This window comes from Dunckerocampus dactyliophorus, chromosome 2 (assembly GCF_027744805.1).
Source record: "Dunckerocampus dactyliophorus isolate RoL2022-P2 chromosome 2, RoL_Ddac_1.1, whole genome shotgun sequence".
NCBI lineage: Eukaryota > Metazoa > Chordata > Actinopteri > Syngnathiformes > Syngnathidae > Dunckerocampus > Dunckerocampus dactyliophorus.
The window spans coordinates 16,614,657-16,633,778 of record NC_072820.1 but is presented as its reverse complement, the minus strand read 5'-3'; the positions used below and the strand labels follow the sequence as shown (position 1 = coordinate 16,633,778).

General features: G+C 37.8%; 1 protein-coding gene across 8 annotated transcripts in view; it reads right to left on the bottom strand.

Moving 5' to 3' along the window:
* The window catches only part of st18 (ST18 C2H2C-type zinc finger transcription factor), a 62,241-nt gene that overhangs the window by 8,696 nt on the left and 34,423 nt on the right, over positions 1-19,122 (bottom strand). For 6 of the 8 annotated variants that reach the window (XM_054763534.1, XM_054763527.1, XM_054763498.1 and 3 more), the window contains 8 exons: positions 15,129-15,827; positions 13,975-14,109; positions 8,843-8,933; positions 8,633-8,725; positions 7,962-8,170; positions 6,594-6,796; positions 2,701-2,946; positions 1,336-1,442 (listed from right to left, as the gene is read on the bottom strand). In XM_054763534.1, coding sequence (XP_054619509.1) covers positions 1,336-1,442; positions 2,701-2,946; positions 6,594-6,796; positions 7,962-8,170; positions 8,633-8,725; positions 8,843-8,933; positions 13,975-14,109; positions 15,129-15,827 — 1,783 coding nt within the window. The remainder of the gene's footprint in view (positions 1-1,335; positions 1,443-2,700; positions 2,947-6,593; positions 6,797-7,961; positions 8,171-8,632; positions 8,726-8,842; positions 8,934-13,974; positions 14,110-15,128; positions 15,828-19,122) is intronic. The other 2 variants (XM_054763518.1, XM_054763508.1) reach the window with 1 other exon arrangement.

The following is a 19,122-nucleotide window of genomic DNA, read 5'->3' as shown; positions in this document are numbered from 1 at the left end:
TAAATGCGCATGAAAGATGAATGAAAAGGATAAATGAACATTTAAGGTTACTTTTACCTTCACTGAGGATGTGACTGTTCCCAAAGACACAATGTGGCAGCGAGATCAACATCTTCCTCTTCAACACCACCTTCCTGTTATGTCACCTCCTTTATCAAATGCTGGCACTTGCAACTTTCTTTGGCTCCATTTTGGGTTATTAAGGCGAGAAACTACTGAATTCAAGAAACAACTCATGGCAAAACAGGAAGGTGGTGTTGAAGAGGAAGGTGTTGATCTTGCTGCCACATTGTGTCTTTGGGAACAGTCACGTCAAGAATCACACCTTTGTTAGAGTTTGAATTGATTAACAACGCTAACCATGGTTCCACTGCAGCAGGTTTTTGTCATGTAAAAATGAAATGACAACATGATTATGATAAATAATATGACCTACAACCGCTATAATTCTATTAAAAAAAACAAAAGAAATGTATATTAAGATGGTTGCATCAGTGTGCACACGTTCTAACAGTAATATGTGTCCCTTGAGCACCAAGCGTGGGAAAAATCTATCACCCCCCTCACTTGTTAGCTCCCCTTTTGAGAAAAGAGGTAATCAAACAGTCACTTTCGAAGTTCTGGGATTACATGACAGCACAAAAAAAAACCTTCCACCACAGGCTTCTCTACACATCTTAAAATGCTGCCTGGAGCTCTGCCAACTGTCAGCTACAGATGTGGGAGCTGTAAGCTTGATCATGTTGTTTTTCTTCAGCGAGTAGGCTAACCTAGCATGATGTTGCTGTTAAAATGTGTGTAATGTTAGCACTGTAGCTCACATAGCTATGCTAGTGTTGCTAGTGTTTGCTAATGTTACATTGTTGTATGTGATAGGTGGCATTTACTTCCATGGACAAGTGCAGAGTTGCAGTGCACATGTAAAAAGTGCACAATAGCGGAGACAAACACAGCTCATTAGCATTAAAGCTGCAGACAAACAAAACTGCGTTCCCAGTAGGGCTTACTGAAACACTTTTAAACTGTCTAAATTCCAGCAAAATGGTAGATTTGTGGGGTGGTGTGATGTGGCACCTCTAAGACGTATTTAAAATGGTTTAATGTGGGACCTTGAAAGACAACCACAGAGGCGCTGTTGTTTCAGTTGCTAAGGGAAGTTGGGAAATATTACCGTGCTCCACGCAACACTGTATTGGAAACGGGAGTTGAGAACATTCAGAGAGAGCGATTCTCCCATCCCATGAACTATAATATTCAAAGCATGGGAATGCACCGCTGTCCTACGTAAAGTGAGGCTCATATTGGGACACCATTCTCCAAAGTCACGTGACATACCTCAAAAGCTCTTTCTTTGAATCTCGTAGCAGCATCTTGGCCTTGGAGCTCATCATGCCCGCCTCGCCTTGATTTTCCTCCATGTTGACTTGATCAAAGTCCTCCTGCTTAAAAGACACCAAGACAAAATGATATCCAAACTGTCTGGCGACAAGCTGCGCTGACCTAAAAGTCACTAATTAATGAAAGTCGGCCGAGTAATACTCTTAAAGGACAAACCCCAGGGTTATAGTGCAAGGCAAAGAGATTACGCTTAAGGATACTTATACAGTAGTAATGCATACATCCATTTAAAGTCAGACTTAATCCACATGGTATTTATATGATGATGTGCAGCTATGACGTATGGATTTCCTCTTTTTTCTCTCTCCAGACAAGAGTCACCAGATGTTATAGAAAGCGGGTCACATGTGCTGACCCCCTCATATCAACAACAAACGAATGCCACCTGTGAAATTAACAGAAAATAAAACCCTTAAAACCCAGATTAAGAAACATTCAGGCCAATGAGCATTGAGGAAGTTTAGTGCAAGCTTTTTAATGGCTTTGTTCCTACTAGCGCTACTATTTCTATTGCATCTTTTTTTTTTTTTTTTTTGCTGACTATGGATGAATGAATTTATATGAGGAAAAGAAATGGTACAAAAAAATCCTAGACATTTTTGTGATATTTAAACAGGAGAAAATTGGTATAAAATGAAACTGCTCACAGCTAAAATAAAAAAAACTACTACTACTAAGTAAATATACAGAGCAACTACCAACAACAACTCAACTGCAGAAAGTACCAGGCCTCTACAAGGGGTAAGGTGTCTATTAATAAAAATAAAGATGTTATATCATATGACAAATGTTATTCGTAATACGTAATTTACATTTGAATAACTAAGTGCTACAATGTTTTTTAAAATAGATACATTTTGTTTCTTACTGAATTATATATATACAGTATATATATATATATATATCATATTTTTTGATAAATTAACAATGATCCTGCATTATAATAAATATGTGTCAATTTCTCTTCTTTAATGTTTGTTTAATTGAGGCACGGCGTCTGTTAGAGAAGTTTGTGCAGGGGTCCCTAATGAAGTAATGACGTGTCCGCTTAGAGTATAGCTTGGGGTGTACAAAGTGCAACGTTTTTATTAGCCTGCAGCACATTGTAGAAATTCAATAAAAAAAACAAAAAACAGCAACAATGGTAAATAAAGAGCAAAAGCAGAGAAATGTTGGCACTAATAATTAATAATAATACACTTTGTCACCGATAACACAAAGCTGGCACAAAGTTTTGTCTTCGTCTTTGACTGGCCGAAATGGAAATAAAGTGCGTTCCTGTTTAGTTTTTTGGTTATGTACCTCATTGTCGTGTAAAACGTGAGCTTTGCTGAAGTTGACGGGGATGGGGCTATCCCAGCTGTCCCTCTCACACAGCGGATGGGAGAAGGCGGGGCTGATCAGCATGCTGCCCCCTTTGACCACTACGGACTCCAAAGACGGGATCGCCTCGTCCACAGGTGACTTTGTGTGCGCTTTTGAGTTTTCTTTATTTTTCTTCATACTCAGGTCCAGGGTGCCGTTTTCATCCACCTCTATGTGCATGTCCTGGAGGCAAAGAGGGTGTCAGTCATCACTGAATCAATGTATCAGTGTTAAACAAACACTATACAAACATCAGCTAAGCGGTGCTTTAGGGGGAAAAACAAGTAAATAGATGTTATAGTCATGACAAAGAAGGTCATGGAAATAATGCATTCGAGATCATGTGGCAGCAGCAATATGCTAAACGCAACTCTTCTGTAAACATCTACAAATTCAAGCAACAACAAAGTATTTAAATAATACACACACATCTCAGGCCAGACAAAGTGACAAAGTAAGCCAGTATTAATTCTACTGAACACACACACACGCACACACACAGAGAGAAATAATCACTTGTGTGCAGTTTTTACAGTGACAGCTGTGTCATGTGTTTTCTAGGACACACAACCAAGTTGGCAGCAGAGAGGGGGTGTCAGGGGGGTACTGTCACTACTTCTAGGTCAGTGTTATTAAAGCCAAAAAAATTAAAAGGCTTTAATGTCACATACAGGAAGTTTCCCCTTTGACAGTTTTGTTTGTTCAATGACTTGATGATAAAACGGCATTATAAGTTTTACCAAAATCCTTTCCGATTAAGGAAATAATCAGGGAGCCCATGTTTCTATGTATTAAGGGTTTTGTGCAAAGGTGTATTAGAAAATAACATAGATAAATAAGATTTTATTCTGCTAAATTGATGACATTTTATTTTCTTAAAATTATTACCTTTTTTTAAAATTACACATTTTTTTTTCATACAATTCAGATTTTTTCTTGTAACATTATAACTTTAATATCTTACAATTAGGGCCGTCAAAACTAGCACATTAATGATTACGTAGTGATTTCTATTTTTTTGCATGTTTGTCACACCTAAACGTTTCAAATCATCAAACTAATTTAAATATTAGCCAATGACAACACAACTGAACACAAAATGCTGTTTTTAAATGAAACTTTTTATTATTAAGGGAGAAAAAAAATCCAAACCTACATGGCCCTGTGTGGAAAAGTGATTGACCCACCTGTTAAAACATAACTTTAATGACATAAATGGAGATCTATCAGTCTGGAAAAGATTGTAAAGACATTTCTAAAGCTTTGGGACTCCAACGGACCACAGTGAGAGCCATTATCCACAAATGGCAAAAACATGCAAAAGTGGTAAACCTTCTCAGGAGTGGCCTACCAACCAAAATGACCAAGAGTGACTCATCCAAGAGGTCACAAAAGACCCCACAACAACATCCAAAGAACTGCAGGTCTCACTTGCCTCAGTTAAGGTCAGTGTTCATGACTCCACCATAAGAAAGACACTGGGCAAAAACGGCCTGCATGGCAGAGTTCCAAGACGAAACCCACTGCTGAACAAAAAGAACATTAAGGTTCGTCTCAATTTTTCCAGAAAACATCTTGATGATCCCTAAGACCTTTGGGAAAATACTCTGTGGTCTGACGAGACCAAAGGTGAACTTTTTGGAAAGTGTGTCCCATTACTTCTGGCGTAAAAGTAACGGTGCATTTCGGAAAAAGAACATACTACCAACAGTAAAATATAGTGGTGGTATTGTAATCGTGAAGGAGAATGTCCGGCCATCTGTTTGTGACCTCAAGCTGAAACCAACTTGGGTTCTGCAGCAGGACAATGATCCAAAACACACCAGCAAGTTCACCTCTGAATGGCTGAAGAAACAAGATGAAGACTTTGGAGTGGGCTAGTCAAAGTCCTGAACTGAATCCTAATGAGTTGCTGTGGCATGACCTTAAAAAGGCACTTCATGCTGAAAATCCCTCCAATGTGACAAAATTACAACAATTCTGCAAAGATGAGTGGGCCAAAATTCCTCCACAGCTGTAAGAGACTCAGTGCAAGTTATTGCAAACGCTCGATTGCAGTTCATGCTCGAAAACCCTCCAGTGTGGCTGAATTACAACAATTCTGCAAAGATGAGTGGGCCAAAATTCCTCCACAGCTGTAAGAGACTCATTGCAAGTTATCGCAAACACTTGATTGCAGTTGTTGCTGCTAAGGGTGGCCCAACCAGTTATTAGATTTAGGGGGAAATCACTTTTTCACACAGCGCCATGTAGGTTTGGATTTTTTTTCTCCCTTAATAATAAGAGGTTTCATTTAAAAAGTGCATTTTGTGTTCTTGATTTAAATTTTCAGTTCATTTGCAGCTGTTAGTACAAATATATCCTGTCCTGTCATTTATCTTTCCTTCAATAAAATACAGTAAAAATGGGCATATTTCAGATATAGTTGCAAATGGTGATTAATCATGATTAATTAATTTGAAAACCGTGATTATCCTGACAAAGTTTTAATCCTTTGATAGCCCTACTTAAAATGATTTTTTTCTAACCATTTTACATAAAATTATATATTTTCCCTCTTTTTTCTTAATATTACCTCTCTCGCACATTAAACTCTTTCATTGTAAAATTCAGATTTTGTCTTGCTAAATATGAACTCTTTAGTCTTTGAAAATTATTACAATACTAGGATATTATTTTTAAAAATTCTCTTTTTATATCTCATAATATTACAAATTAATTTGCATAATATTATAATTTTTCTTCATCATATCACTGCTGGATTTTCAAAAACATACAACATTTTTCTCATAGTATTACAACTTTTCCTCGCAAATTAAGAATATTCTCATGTGATTCTTTTACATTTATTTTAGTTTTTGTTAATTAAACTTAATTTTTTGGACATTAACAGGAGCACTGTAATCTCAAGAATGAATTAAAAGTGAGTATTTGCATTAGCATCATGCATGTGTGTTTGTATTAGATATTTCAAGTAATTTAAATGTCTGATATATAAATAAATGAAGTCATGTTGTATTTAAGCAAAAAAAGCTTTTTTGCAGCGTACCATATTCCACAATGTACTGTACATATGCAGCTATGTTGAAGCATATAACACTCTAAATATGGCTGCTCCTCGTTGCCACCCCCTCCCCCAGCAGACAGGAAAGCTGTTCTTTATTTTGTGCATCTCCAGACAGACAACTAAGCTGTAAATGCGAACAGATGATCAACTTGCTAACACTGTTTTATTCATTTCAATCAGTGGGCCGTTACCTGGTAGTGGGCCACGTTCTCAGCTCAGCAGGCTGGGGGGGACAAGTATGTGTGCGGTGTAGGTGTGCAACCTTGAATCATCTTATACAGTATGGAAGATGCAGAATGTGACGAACGTTACGCAACCGCCATGAGCTACGTGGAGCAAAGTGTGCGAATGCAACTTTTGGAGATGTCTTGACAACTGCTTGGTGCGGACAGACAAACAGGGCCTCTGCTGGATCATTAAACTAATAAATGTCGTCCGCCATCTGCAGCACGCAGGATGCACTTTTTGACAACAGTTCAACATTTTAGACGCCAGCTGACGTCCAAATACCACATGTTTAAAGGCGGTATGAGTGGCTGTAATACGCAACCAAAGTCTGCTTCTCCTTTTGATACCATTACACCCATTTTTCAAGTGTGTACATTAAAGCTTCACATGCAGGAAACCTTCCTTTTGGTTACACCGAGCCACTCTTTGCCAAAAAAAAATCTCTCTTTTGATGTCTTTCCTTTTTATACACAAATCAGAGTTGCTTTAAAAATGAGCGCATTAAACACCTTTCCAAGTGGTCTGATTTGATTACCTTTGTAGAGGTTGCCAAGGGCCGGACGGCCACACACTCACCACTCTCCCGGTAGCGAGTAGAGAGGTTAAGGATGGCAGCGGTGGCAGTGGTGGCGACTTGGAGGCCGTCTTCTTTTTTCAAATGACTTGGTGGGCTGTGCTGACCAGAGGTGGGCAAGCGGCCACCTGGAGCGACAAGGAAGCCAGGATACTGCTGAGGTGCTAAAAAAAAAAAAAAAAATAGATGGTGAATAATTCAAACATGAAGACACCAGGTGTTCCAATCAAATGTAATAATAATACATTGGAGGTAAAAATGTTATAATGTGTTTTTTGTTAACAAGCAGCTGTAAAACCAAGCACAACTTTAGGTACAACAAAACCAAATCCACCATTACAAAAATAATGCTCCGTTTTGAGGTATTATTCTGTATTATGGTGGCTTTAGTTTGCAGCAGTTTCTATTATTGTGACTCGCCAATGGATGCAAAATATTACAAACCCTGCAACTGCAAGTACAAGTGCATGATTGTAGATGGCCACAATGTATCACACAAGACATCTTCGGGATTTTCTAACATGTGCAGTAAATGGGAAAAAATGGTCATTTACAGGTTTAAACACACAAAATACGAATATGTTCCAAAGAAAATACAGATAAGCGCATTTTTCATACCCTGGACAAAAAGTAGATTTTTTTTTTTTTTTTAATAGATTTTTACAACTTATCATAGTCTTTTGCCACTTTCGGCAACATTTCCGACTAACATATGCATTCAACTGATAAACAAAAAAACGCAGGAATAATTTTGAGCATAACTGTATATTATGATCACAAAAGAATCTTATGGCTAATGTGGTGGACAAACATAAATCTAATTTATACAAGCATGGGGTGTCGATTGTATGTATTTGTTTGTGTAAGATAACTTTGCTACTGAATCACTGCAAACAAAAGGGGAGAAAAATACTGTGTTCCTGTGGTATTATTTTTCTGACAAATTAGCCACCTGATGGCACTGTTATTAAACCCCAAAGTTTGACTGGGATTGATTTGAAATTTCTCACACAGCTACAAAACACACACTGTAACTTTAGGGTGTTTAGCTGTATCACCACCAAATTTGGCAAACACCAATAGTGGACTGACAAGCACATGTCTGTAAAATCTGAGCAAGATTGGTTGAACAACATGGCCACCACCCATCAAGCAAAATATCGACACGTGACTATATATAAGCATACAAAGTTTCTCTATGACCAAAAGTGAGCATTATGGTCTTTGTACAGGTGGAATCTTGGATACAGCTCATGTACTATACTCATTACAAAGTGCATGACACAACATAATCTATTCACCACCTACGAAATGAGCTTTTTGACCTACAGTCAGGATAGATTGCCACTTCCTGGTCGTGGCTGCTCCTGTTCAGAGGCTGCTTCCCAAAGACCTGTGCATCAAAGCTGGCGTAATCAAAGCGGATCCTGCTGTACTTGTCCATGTCCTTTGTCAGGCTGCTCTGCAAGGCAGCCACCGGGTGAGCGAGGCGGTAGTTTAGCTGGGTCATGTCGAACTTCCTCACCAGGCCGATGGCTCTGTGAAGGCACACAGAACAGAAAAGTCAGGAAAATGGACGGCACGGCTCAGATGACATAGTCAAGGATTGTTTTGGAAAGCGTTCCAGCACTGTTTTTTTGTACACATAGTCTGGGATTTGATGTTGTCGATGCGGAGCCAGGTTGCCAGACTAATTAATATAGTAGGAGTGGGCATCCTGCCCGTGATAAATCCAGCGGGAACAAAGAGTTCTGCTCTTTTATCATCTCTAATAGAGTGGAACTCACTCACAGGCCCGACAACAACGCGAGTGCATTCAGCAGGGATCACTCAATAAATAAAACACTCCTCACAATAATTGTGTTTTATCACTTTTTTGCAGAAGTTGCACAAGCCTCCCCCCACTACCACCACCACCCACTTCTTCCTCAAATCCAGACTCTTTGGATGCTAATTATTTTCCAGCCCGCCATGATCACATTAAACACTAGCTGGCATACCTCGGTGAGCGATCGGGCGTTTGTCTGCTTTTCAGACTCTCGTCTTGAGGTTTGGAGATTTTCACGGCAGCGGCAATGGGGCAGCCCGACAGACTGGGAAGAGAATCAAACACCTTTAAGCTCATCTGCCAACAAGGAGCCTCATTCCTAATGGCACTGTCTCTGCAGCAAAACACATTATTTATTATTATTATTATTGTCATTATTTACCTCCGGTGGGTGCTGCGGTTGCTGTTGACATGGCCTCTTCCCGTGCACCCGGGGGTGGGACACTTGAGGACATTCTCGTGCATGGCCAGGACTGAGAGTCCAAGGACAAGAGAGAGAGAGAGAAAGAGAGAGAGAGAGGGGAGAATTATGCAAATGAGCTTTATTGTCAGGAACCATATTTGGTCATTTGGGTGTTCAAAATGGACCCTGAACAGGTCACTATAACATCGGGTGACTTTTCCTGGACAATCAATGATTTATAGATATGTGTGTATATACAGGTTGTCCCAAAAAAACTTATACACACTTTAAATAATTGTAAACTAGTTGTTTATTATAATTCTTTTCAATTTTCAAAATGTAATTGAATTTACAAACATCATTTTATTGTTTTGTCACTGCCTTTTCTTACAATGATGTCCCTTCTGGTCCAGACACTGCTGGCAATGCAAAGCAATGGAATCGCACACATCATGAAACAATTCCATTGGTATTTGCATGCATTCACGTTTAATGACTGCTCTCACTTCAGAAACTATTGCAGATCTCACAGCGTAGACTTTGTCTTTTAGGTATCCCCATAAAACAGATTCTAGTGGTGTGAGGTCTGGTGAACGTAGAGGGCATTCAATGAAACCCCTCCCTCCACCAGTTTGTCAAGATTTCATCAAGAAAGGATCTAACATTGCGATGGTAGTGTGGGTATGCCCATGAAAATAAAAATTCTCATCGTCAAAGTTTTAGGCCACTACTAAACTTGATGTTTTAATAACCCTTTTTGACTGTACATAGTAAAAATCCATGTGTTTGTAATGACATTATAAAGGCTTCAATACCTTTTAGAATTTCTGAAACTTTACATTGTGGTGCAATATTCTTGTTTACTCCAATTTTTGTTTTTGCTGTAATTCTTCACATTTTGTTTTAGAAAATGAGCAAAATTTGTCATGCACAGTCTAAAAAGAGAAGCGCTCCAGGACGAAAGAGAGCGAGATGATAAATATGCAAATTAGCTCCATATCGGGAACCATATTTGGTAACATAATGTAAGTGGGTGTTCAAAATGGACTCTGAATGCCTCACCATGATATTGAGAGCCCTTTCCCAGCCAATCAGCGAAAAAAAATAAGACTGAAATATAAATTATGTTTTACTGATCATTATAGAGAGTTCTGTGCAAAAAAAATTAGACGACTACAATCCGATTTTAATAACCTTTTTTGACATAGCAAAAGGGTAATTAGTAAAGATATATGTGTGAGCATCAACATTAATTCGGGTTCAGGACCTTATAGCATTGGGGGCATGTTTAGTTATTACCAAGTTCTTGCTGTAATTGTGCATATTGTGCTTCAGAAAACAAGCTAAATTTGTTGTGCATAAAACAATTACGGTAATTGGATGTTCAAAATGAACCCTCAATGCCTTACTGTGAAGTCGAGTGACTTTTCCCAGCATATTCATGAAGAAAAATAATCATTAAAACATTAGTTATTAGAACACTGGTTATTGCTCTGTGCAAAAGTTTTAGGCCACTACTATCCTTGTTGTTGTTGTTAATAAACTTTTTGAGATAGTAAAACAATACACAGTAACGAACGCGTATTAGTGACAACTGACAACAGTACTTTTAGCATTTCCCAGCCAGTGGGGGAAATATAGCAATAAATTAAAATGATATTATAGTGATCGTTTTAGGCAGCCATTATTTGTGTTGTTTTAATGCAATAATGCAGTTTTGCGTTTACTCAAATTTTAGGGTTTGCTGTAATTGTGCATATTTATTTTCAAAAAATAAGCTAACTTTGTCATGAGCAGTCATAAATTGGTTAATTTTACTGCATGCTATGCAAATATGACAAAGCATGTGACAATAAATAGCGCTGTAGGTGACACTAAATACTTTGTTATCAATTATGGTAATGGTAATGGTGTAATTTATTTTGAACATGCATACAAGTTACATTGGAATACATCACATATTGCAATTCACAGGTCCATATGTCCAAAAAAGAGTAGGAAGAAGAAAAGCTTATTTAATCTTCCTCCCCCCTCTCTGTTACACATCAATGGCAATAAACTTGTTCACTTCCTGTATTCCAAATGTACTCTTGGCCAATTTTTAAATACATGGGAAAAGGATAATGCAGTATGACAATGTGGTACAATAGGAGTCAAGGTTTATAATCCCTCCAAATAACTGGTATAACAGTGATAATAAATAATAATAAATATATAATTATAACTGATGAAAAGGTTAATAGTTGACAGAAACATAGTTGGATGATGAGTGAGTACAAACAATGTAATACTTCAAGAAGTCCGAAGAAATGAAGAATTAGTATTAAGTGCAAGAGTGTTTAGACATAGCATTGTATGTACCCAGTGGTTCAGGACTCTTCTTCCTTGTACTTTGTAAACATCAACTGCTTGTACTGTTTCTTGAAATCTCTCATTTTAAGCCATTGTTTCTTTTATTCGATCCGCTCCATTAATAATTTTAGCTGTTTGAAAATTTACCAGATCAGCAAATTTGAATAATTGTGATTTTCGGAATAAAAGAGTTTGTGTGTTCTTCATAAGTGGCATTATGGATCATCATAACTGACCTTTTTTTAAGTACATGTAGCGGGTGAAGCGTACTTTTATAGTTATTTCCCCATATCTCCGCACAATACGTTAGATATGGTCATACCAGAGAGCAATAGAGGGGAAAAAATTTTGCTTTATTCAGTATTGAGGTATTTCTTGCCATAGCTCATATTATCATCAATTATGACTCCCAGAAAAGTATTTTTGATCACCCTGTCAATGTCCACGCCATCAATTTGTATTTGCGCATGAATGTCCTTTCTGCTATTACCAAATCACATTATTTTAGTTTTACCTAGGTTCAGGGATAATGTGTTTTTAACAAACCATCTTTTTAGTACAGTCATTTCATCTGACTTTTTTATTAGCTCTTGTGTACCTTCTTCAGAACAAAATGCAATAGTATCATCTGCATTATAATTCTATATATAATATTCTTGTCTTTTGTACATTTTGTGAAATAAATATTGACATAGCACTGCTATAGCAAGATGTATTGAAAAAAAATCAAATCTACCAATAGAAAATGAAGAATAAGTCCTCTAGTATACTCCAGTGTAGCGTGTCAGTGAGTCATACTAATCAGACTTAATTGTTTGTTCTTAATTGCAATGATGCAACGTATATAACTGCTTGGTGCAGAGGAAGAGACTGCAATGTAAATAGCTTTACTTAGTGCAAAGAAAAGCGTCTGATTACATTCTACAAAACAAAGGCGTCGTTAAAGGTCCGCTCTGTATCCTTAGAAACTTCTTTTCTCTCTCTGCACCAATTAGTTGGCATGGAGTTGTCTATTTTTTTTTCAATGGCATAGCTAGCTCGACCCTTTGATTCACTAAACACTGCCTCCACTCGGAGAGCATACGCCTTTTTTTTCCCTTTTGCAGAAAGTTAATTACTTTTCTTGTTGCTTTTGTAACATTACGCTTTAATGTCGGAATGTTTGTTGAGAGTTTTGTTGAAATGTCTTAACAATCGCCGAGGGTGAAAAAAGACTTCAATGCACATAATAAGAAAAAGAGAGAAATCCTTTAAGTTACTTGGTAAAAGTGTGATGCACATGTTGGAATTAAACGTTTAAGCTAAGAGGATTGACATGACTGCTGCAGTTAACACTTTATGTGGAAAATATGTAACCTGAATAGTCACAACATTAGGTACACAATCTATTGAGACCCAATACAAGAGCTGAATCAACCTTTACCAAAGGTAATATTGATCACTTTTGATTGACAGCCTGTCAGAGAGGTTTCCCATATTTGCTCAAATAATGGCCTCCACTCCTATAGACGCCACACGTGAATAAATTGATGGATGAAATGACCTTTACTATATCTGATACCACCATGCCTGAAAAGTTGACATGGCATCTGTAAAGCAGCGACGTCATGATTTTTTTTTGAAATGTCATCATAAAAATAATGTAAGTAAATAATATAATATAAATGATTTCATAATGATAAAATACGTATTAAATATACAATAAATACATGCACACAATTTTATTGTTGCTGTATGATGGCTGTATGATTGACAATTTTTTTTTAATGATGTGTTATAAATGCAAATGAATATACTATTTTAATAATAATCATAATAATGGATTGATTTGATATAGTGCCGTTTTACAAGGTACCCAAAGCACTTCACAATGAAGCGAACCCACTATTCATTCGCTCCTCAGTCACACACGGGTGGTGGTAATCTACATCTGGAGCTGTCATGGGGTATACTGACGGAAACATGTCTGCCAATTCGTGCCTAATGCCTCTCCAACCACCGCCAAACATTCATACACATTCATACACCAGTGTGGGCAGCACTGGAGGCAAGATGGGTGAAGTGTCTTGCCCAGGGACACAACAACAGTGTCTGGGTGGAGGGGAGCGAGGAACGAACCACCAAGCTTCCGGTTTCTGGATGACCTGCTCTACCTCCTGAGCCACTGCCACCCAATAATTTAATGTTATATATCATTTTTTACCAAATTAGAAATAATTTGAACTAAGTAGAAGTATTTATTTGTGGCAAAAATATTTCAATAACATTTTCATTCATTCATTTATTTTCTATGCCGCTTAATCCTCATTAGAGTTGCGGGGGTATGCTGGAGCCTATCTCAGCTAACTTTGGGCGAGAGGCGGGGTACACCCTGGACTGGTCGTCAACCAATCGTAGGCACATTTAGAGAAACACTTTCTTGCTCAGAAACATGCTAACCACTTGGGCACTGTGCGGCCCTGGGCAAATTATTATTAGCATTTTTTTAATTGCATTTTTAGGTCCTGCCCATAATACACACCCCTACTAGACACCTGGTACTCTCTGCAGTTGAGTAAATAGAAGTCCCTGACCCCTGAGGAAATAAGCTTTGAAGTTTGCAAAGCCTGTACCTTACAGTTCAACAAATGATTAGAAACAGCTCTCAGTGTGATGCTGTGCAAGCTACAGCTACAATAACAAACTTATTGTTCCGTTAATGAACTAATGCCAGGTGTACCTAATGAAGTGATCAATATTAATATTATTTCCACACTCACTCTCCGGAGGTACTCTGACTTTGTGGGGACACCCAGACAAACTCCTGTGATGGGGGTACAGGCCAGTCACATGACCCGTGCCATCACAGCCCGGAGTGGGGCACTTGATGTCCCTCTTATCTGTCCTCGGAGAGTCTGTGGAAACATGAAAACATCTTTTACTGCATTCATACAGACAATGCAAACGTCTGTGTACAATAGGAATCACACACTTGTATTGTACACGGGCCAAGAGATTGAAATATTATAATATCATGTAAAAGCCAGACACTTCTTTTTTCATAAAATACATGTATTAATCTGTGATTTTAGTTAAGGCTGTAGTTCAACACACAGCATTCACTTCTTAATGCCCGTCCATGGAAAGATTACATGGAGGATTACACATTTAGCCACGGTCATTTGAAGAATCAGAGGCAAACATGAGCGGTACTTTAGCAGGATTTAAGACTTATGGTCATGGTTAAATATCCACTTGATTCCTATCAAAATCCAATATTCTGAGTAGTTGCAATTCCATCAGACATTTTTTCCTCTCTCTTCATTATTTTAGTCTGTTTATGCATTACTTCACAGGTTGCCAAAATGTTTGAGTGGCAAAGAGGATTTCATCATCTGAGTTCTCTCTATTTCTGTGAGAAATGATGGCAGGTTTTACTACTACTACTACTAAAATATATCATAATCAACAAAAACTAACGTATTACGAGATAAGACATTTTAATTGATACATCCATTAATTCATAAATTCATATTCTAATATAAAATAAAAAAAATAATTAAAAAGAAATGCATGTGATATATACGTTTTATATAAATACAGTCATTGTAATTAAATCATTTATTAATATAATATAAATAAATTTTAAAAAATAGCACAACTCTCTAAATAGAAGAATCTAACGAAGCTTGATATAGTACTATAACTTTATAAAATAAAGAAGTAATATATTTAATTATATATTATATATGTGTGTGTGTGTGTGTGTGTGTGTGTGTGTGTGTACAACTGCCAATAATTGCTAATGGCATCAAATAGTAATGCAGTACTGTAGTATTAAGACAAAGTGTGTTGATTTGCTCCACCCTATAACAGCATATGATAAATGTATAAATGATATATGTAGCTTCTATTTGTGATTGTCTGAACTGACCTTTTCCTGCAGGGTAGCTGATCCTGTTGTCCATGTCCATCATTCTGTGGTGTCTCCTCTCATTGGTCATTTGTTCCATGAGGAAGCGGTCCATCTCCCTGTAGGCATGATGCAGGGCCTGTCTCTGCTCCGTCTGCAGAGCGATGGCCTGCTCCAACATGCTCAGGTTCACTCTACTGCGGCCTATATCTAGGCCTCTCTGGTGGAGGTCCAGCGCCCAGCCTTGCAACCGGGGAGGCTTCTCCACCTCGGACTCGCCATCGCTGTCCTCCTCTGCCGCTGAGCACAGCCTGTATCTCAGCGCCTCGGCCTGAAAAAGGCCTTCCCTGACTATGGGACCTTCCATGTCTGGGTGAGGCTCCTCCTTCACGTGGCTGTTCCTGAGTGAAGGGTCGTCAGGGGTTCTGGAGGGACTGCAGCCGTTCATCTTGGCAGAGAAAGCCCATTCCAGCTCCCTCTTGTCTGTTAGGGAGCTCTGAGGCGATGACGTGCTGCTCAGCCTGTCTTGACTTTGGTCTTCTGCTTCATTATTGAAGAACTCCTCATCTTCATCCATGTGGGCTTCAGGGGTGCTGACCTCACACTGCGGCGAGGCATCAGGTGTGGCCTCAGACCACCCCAGCGATTCATTAGACTTTAATGTTGTATCGCAGCGATCGTTTCTCTCAGCAACGCCATTGAATGGACTTAAGTTTGAATCTGAAACAACAAGAAACCTTCATTATCAAACATGTTTTTTATTCAAGTCTTAACGCAGCAAACATGTGCTTTTGTGGCAGTCAAAACCGGGATAACAATCTGACATCTTTGTAATCTTCACAAATCCATTTAAGGTTTTACGTTTTGTCTCACTTTTTTATGAACAATATCATGGGAAAAACATGTTATGACGACAAACACAGAAGGTCGGAAGATTCCCAAGCAATTACTCGCAAGTACATTTCAGATTTACAACGTTTAGGAAATATGATTTTTTTTTCCTGTGAGAGCTGAACATGAAACACGGAATTGAACAACTAAATTGTTTTCTTCTTTCCTTTCCTTTGTCTACCAAAGAATTAAGATGAAGATTATAGGGGATTTTCTGTTCAGCAGGCTGTGGAAATCATTAAAAAAATAACAATGATAATTAGTTATGTGTGTTTTTAAGTTGAAGCGAAGCAGAAAGATGTTGTCATCTGCTGTTAAATGTATGGAAAAACATCATTCTTGTTTTGAGGAAAGTAAAAAGGATTCCTTTAAACAAAAATAATAATAAAAAATAAAAGAAAAGATTAAACAGGTTGACCTATTTCTAAACAGTTTTTTAATAATAATAATAATAATGAGATATTATTATGTCGTAAAATATATAAATACACTTTATAAGAAAAAGAACTTAAGACAACGTAACACATTTAAATTAGCTTGACAAAAAAATTAATGTTTCTAGTAGTAGTTTGATTTTTTTTTAACCAGTCAAAAAAGTGAACATTTTGTTGCATCTTTTCAGTTAAAACTGACTGTTAAAATTGGAATATGCAGTCAAAATACAAGTAAAGATATAAAGAAGAAAGTTATAAGAATACAGTAACATTTAAAGAAGTCATATTTTCATAAGAAATAATAAACAATATATGCTTGTACTATATGTATAGGTAGTATACCAGTTATGTTTGCTGTAGATTGGATTTCTTTCAAAGTTTTTTAGTTGTTTAAAATATACAATAAAAACAGAATATAATACAAATGTGCTTGAGCCAGCAGGACTACTATTTTGCATCCGTATTCTCTTACTAGGTAAGATAACGATTAAAGACCTGTAAGCATATACTCATGTGCAGTAATCACGTTATAGACAGATTAATGGTATGGATGAACCACATTTGGGTTTTGAGCTGAAAAAGTTGAGGAAATCCTGCCTTAAGGTAACGTCCTCATGTTTGACCACAAGTTTCTCAGTAATTTAACGACATCTATTTTGTGGCGCATCTTCACAATGTGCCCACACTCATTTTAATTGCATGGCCTTTTAGTCCACAGAGAAAGTCACAAGACCAACCCCAACCTTGTGCACTTCACAGTCTGATTGTCAGTGCTAACAGACAAAGAGGGTTACAGAGGAGTTATCCCTTAAAATGCATGTGAAACAAGACTTATTAACACCAGTGATTTATCTCAAGTCGTGGTCAGTGATTAACAATGCAATGTTATCAGCTGGACTGATTCCACCAAATCTCTCTTGATCCTCTCAAACAGTTCAAACTTATGCTCTGTTAAGGCTCTTTGGGACGTGAGGCTTTTTTTTTTTTTACTTTCTATCCTCTTAAGTGGCCAGACAGCATGAGAGCAACGCAAAAAGTAGGATTCAGTGGTGTTGAGGAGATAGAAAGGGATAGATTGGGGAGGAATCAGATCACACTGGTGGTCAGAATGATGATATGCAGACACAGGAATTAACAGACAACTTATTAATGAGTGGAAATGTAAAATTAATCCTCACAAAAAGAGCTTTAAAAAATCCGCAAAATGAAAATATGGGGCTCTAATAAGTAGGGAATATGACTTAAATGCATGCTTGCAGTCCAATGCATATTACTCTTGTGGTCAGTCAATACATGTTTTATTTCAAATATAATTTCACTAAAAGTCATTGTTTTTTTTAAACAAATAACTTAATTATATATTATGTATTTATTCGTTATTATTTAATGATAAGAATCTATTAATTCAAAATGTAAACAGTGGGGAAAACTTTAAATTAACGATTAAAAGTTAAAATTAACTATGAGAGGCATGGGAGAATATCTCTCTTAATGTTCTGAACTCCTTTTTCCATGCTTGTGTTTGTATTGAGTGGAATAATCCTGCCTGGAGGAGTTGAGACTCTCCATAGCTGACCTCATGTTAACTTCTTTCAACAGCAAACTAGTTTTGACTCAAAATCAATAGCGCCACGGCTGGATGGAAGGTTTGCACTCCATTTTGACTCAGTTTAGTTCAGTCATGTGCGATGGACCCTTGGTTAACGCCCCCCCCGATTATCGTATTTCTTGTTCAATGTCGAAAATGTACGCAATATTTTTGCCCCGGTTTGCTTACATTTTCCAGTTAGCGTATGGCGTGCATCTTGTCCTGTTATTAATACACTGCGTGAGGCCAACTATGTTCTTAATGTATTTTTATCACAAAACCTTCTGTTAGCATCCTTAGCTTGCTAACAAAATGGCGACCAGAACCGGTTGTCAGTTGCGTCACCCATCTACGATGTCATCAGCGGTTGAAACTAAAACACACATGTTTTGTGTTAACATTTTTGGCTTTTTGGAACATATTAATTGATTTACATAACTTCTTATGGTAAAAATTTATTCGGTTAGCGTCCGTTTTGGTTAGAGTCAAACGTCCTGGAACAAAGTAATGATGTTTACCACAGATCCACTGTACTGATTATCATGCCCATCCCTAATAGAAACATGCAATACGAACTTTACTTTTCACAAAATGTTAGTAAAGTTAGTAAAGTAATTTGTAACATGTTAAAAGAGAAAATGTAATGATGAAGGCTTTAGCACAGTACCGTACGTCTAAAGACAAACCTGCACAGTGCAAAATGACAGCCAGCTACATGTATTTACATTCATGCAGCAGGCGAGCTGGGTTTTGTTTGGCATCCAGCTGGACGTGCAGGCCCAACACTGCTGCACACACACACACACACACACACACACGCACAGGCGCGTGCGCACGCACACACGCATGCACACATAATACACACACATGTGCAGAGAAGTGCAGTGAGAAAAAGGGAAAAAAATTTGGATCCCTGCTATGGTTTGTGTGTTGGACCAGGTGAAGAGTTGTCACTCCAGAATAGCCATTAGCGGCACTCTGCAGCAGGCCTGCACTTGGCTGCAGCTGAACACAGCGCGGATCCACCAAACAAGAGGCTTATTTTGACGCCCTTTTTTTTTTGTTCAAATGCAGATATGAGCGCCTTCCCCGCTGTTTAATT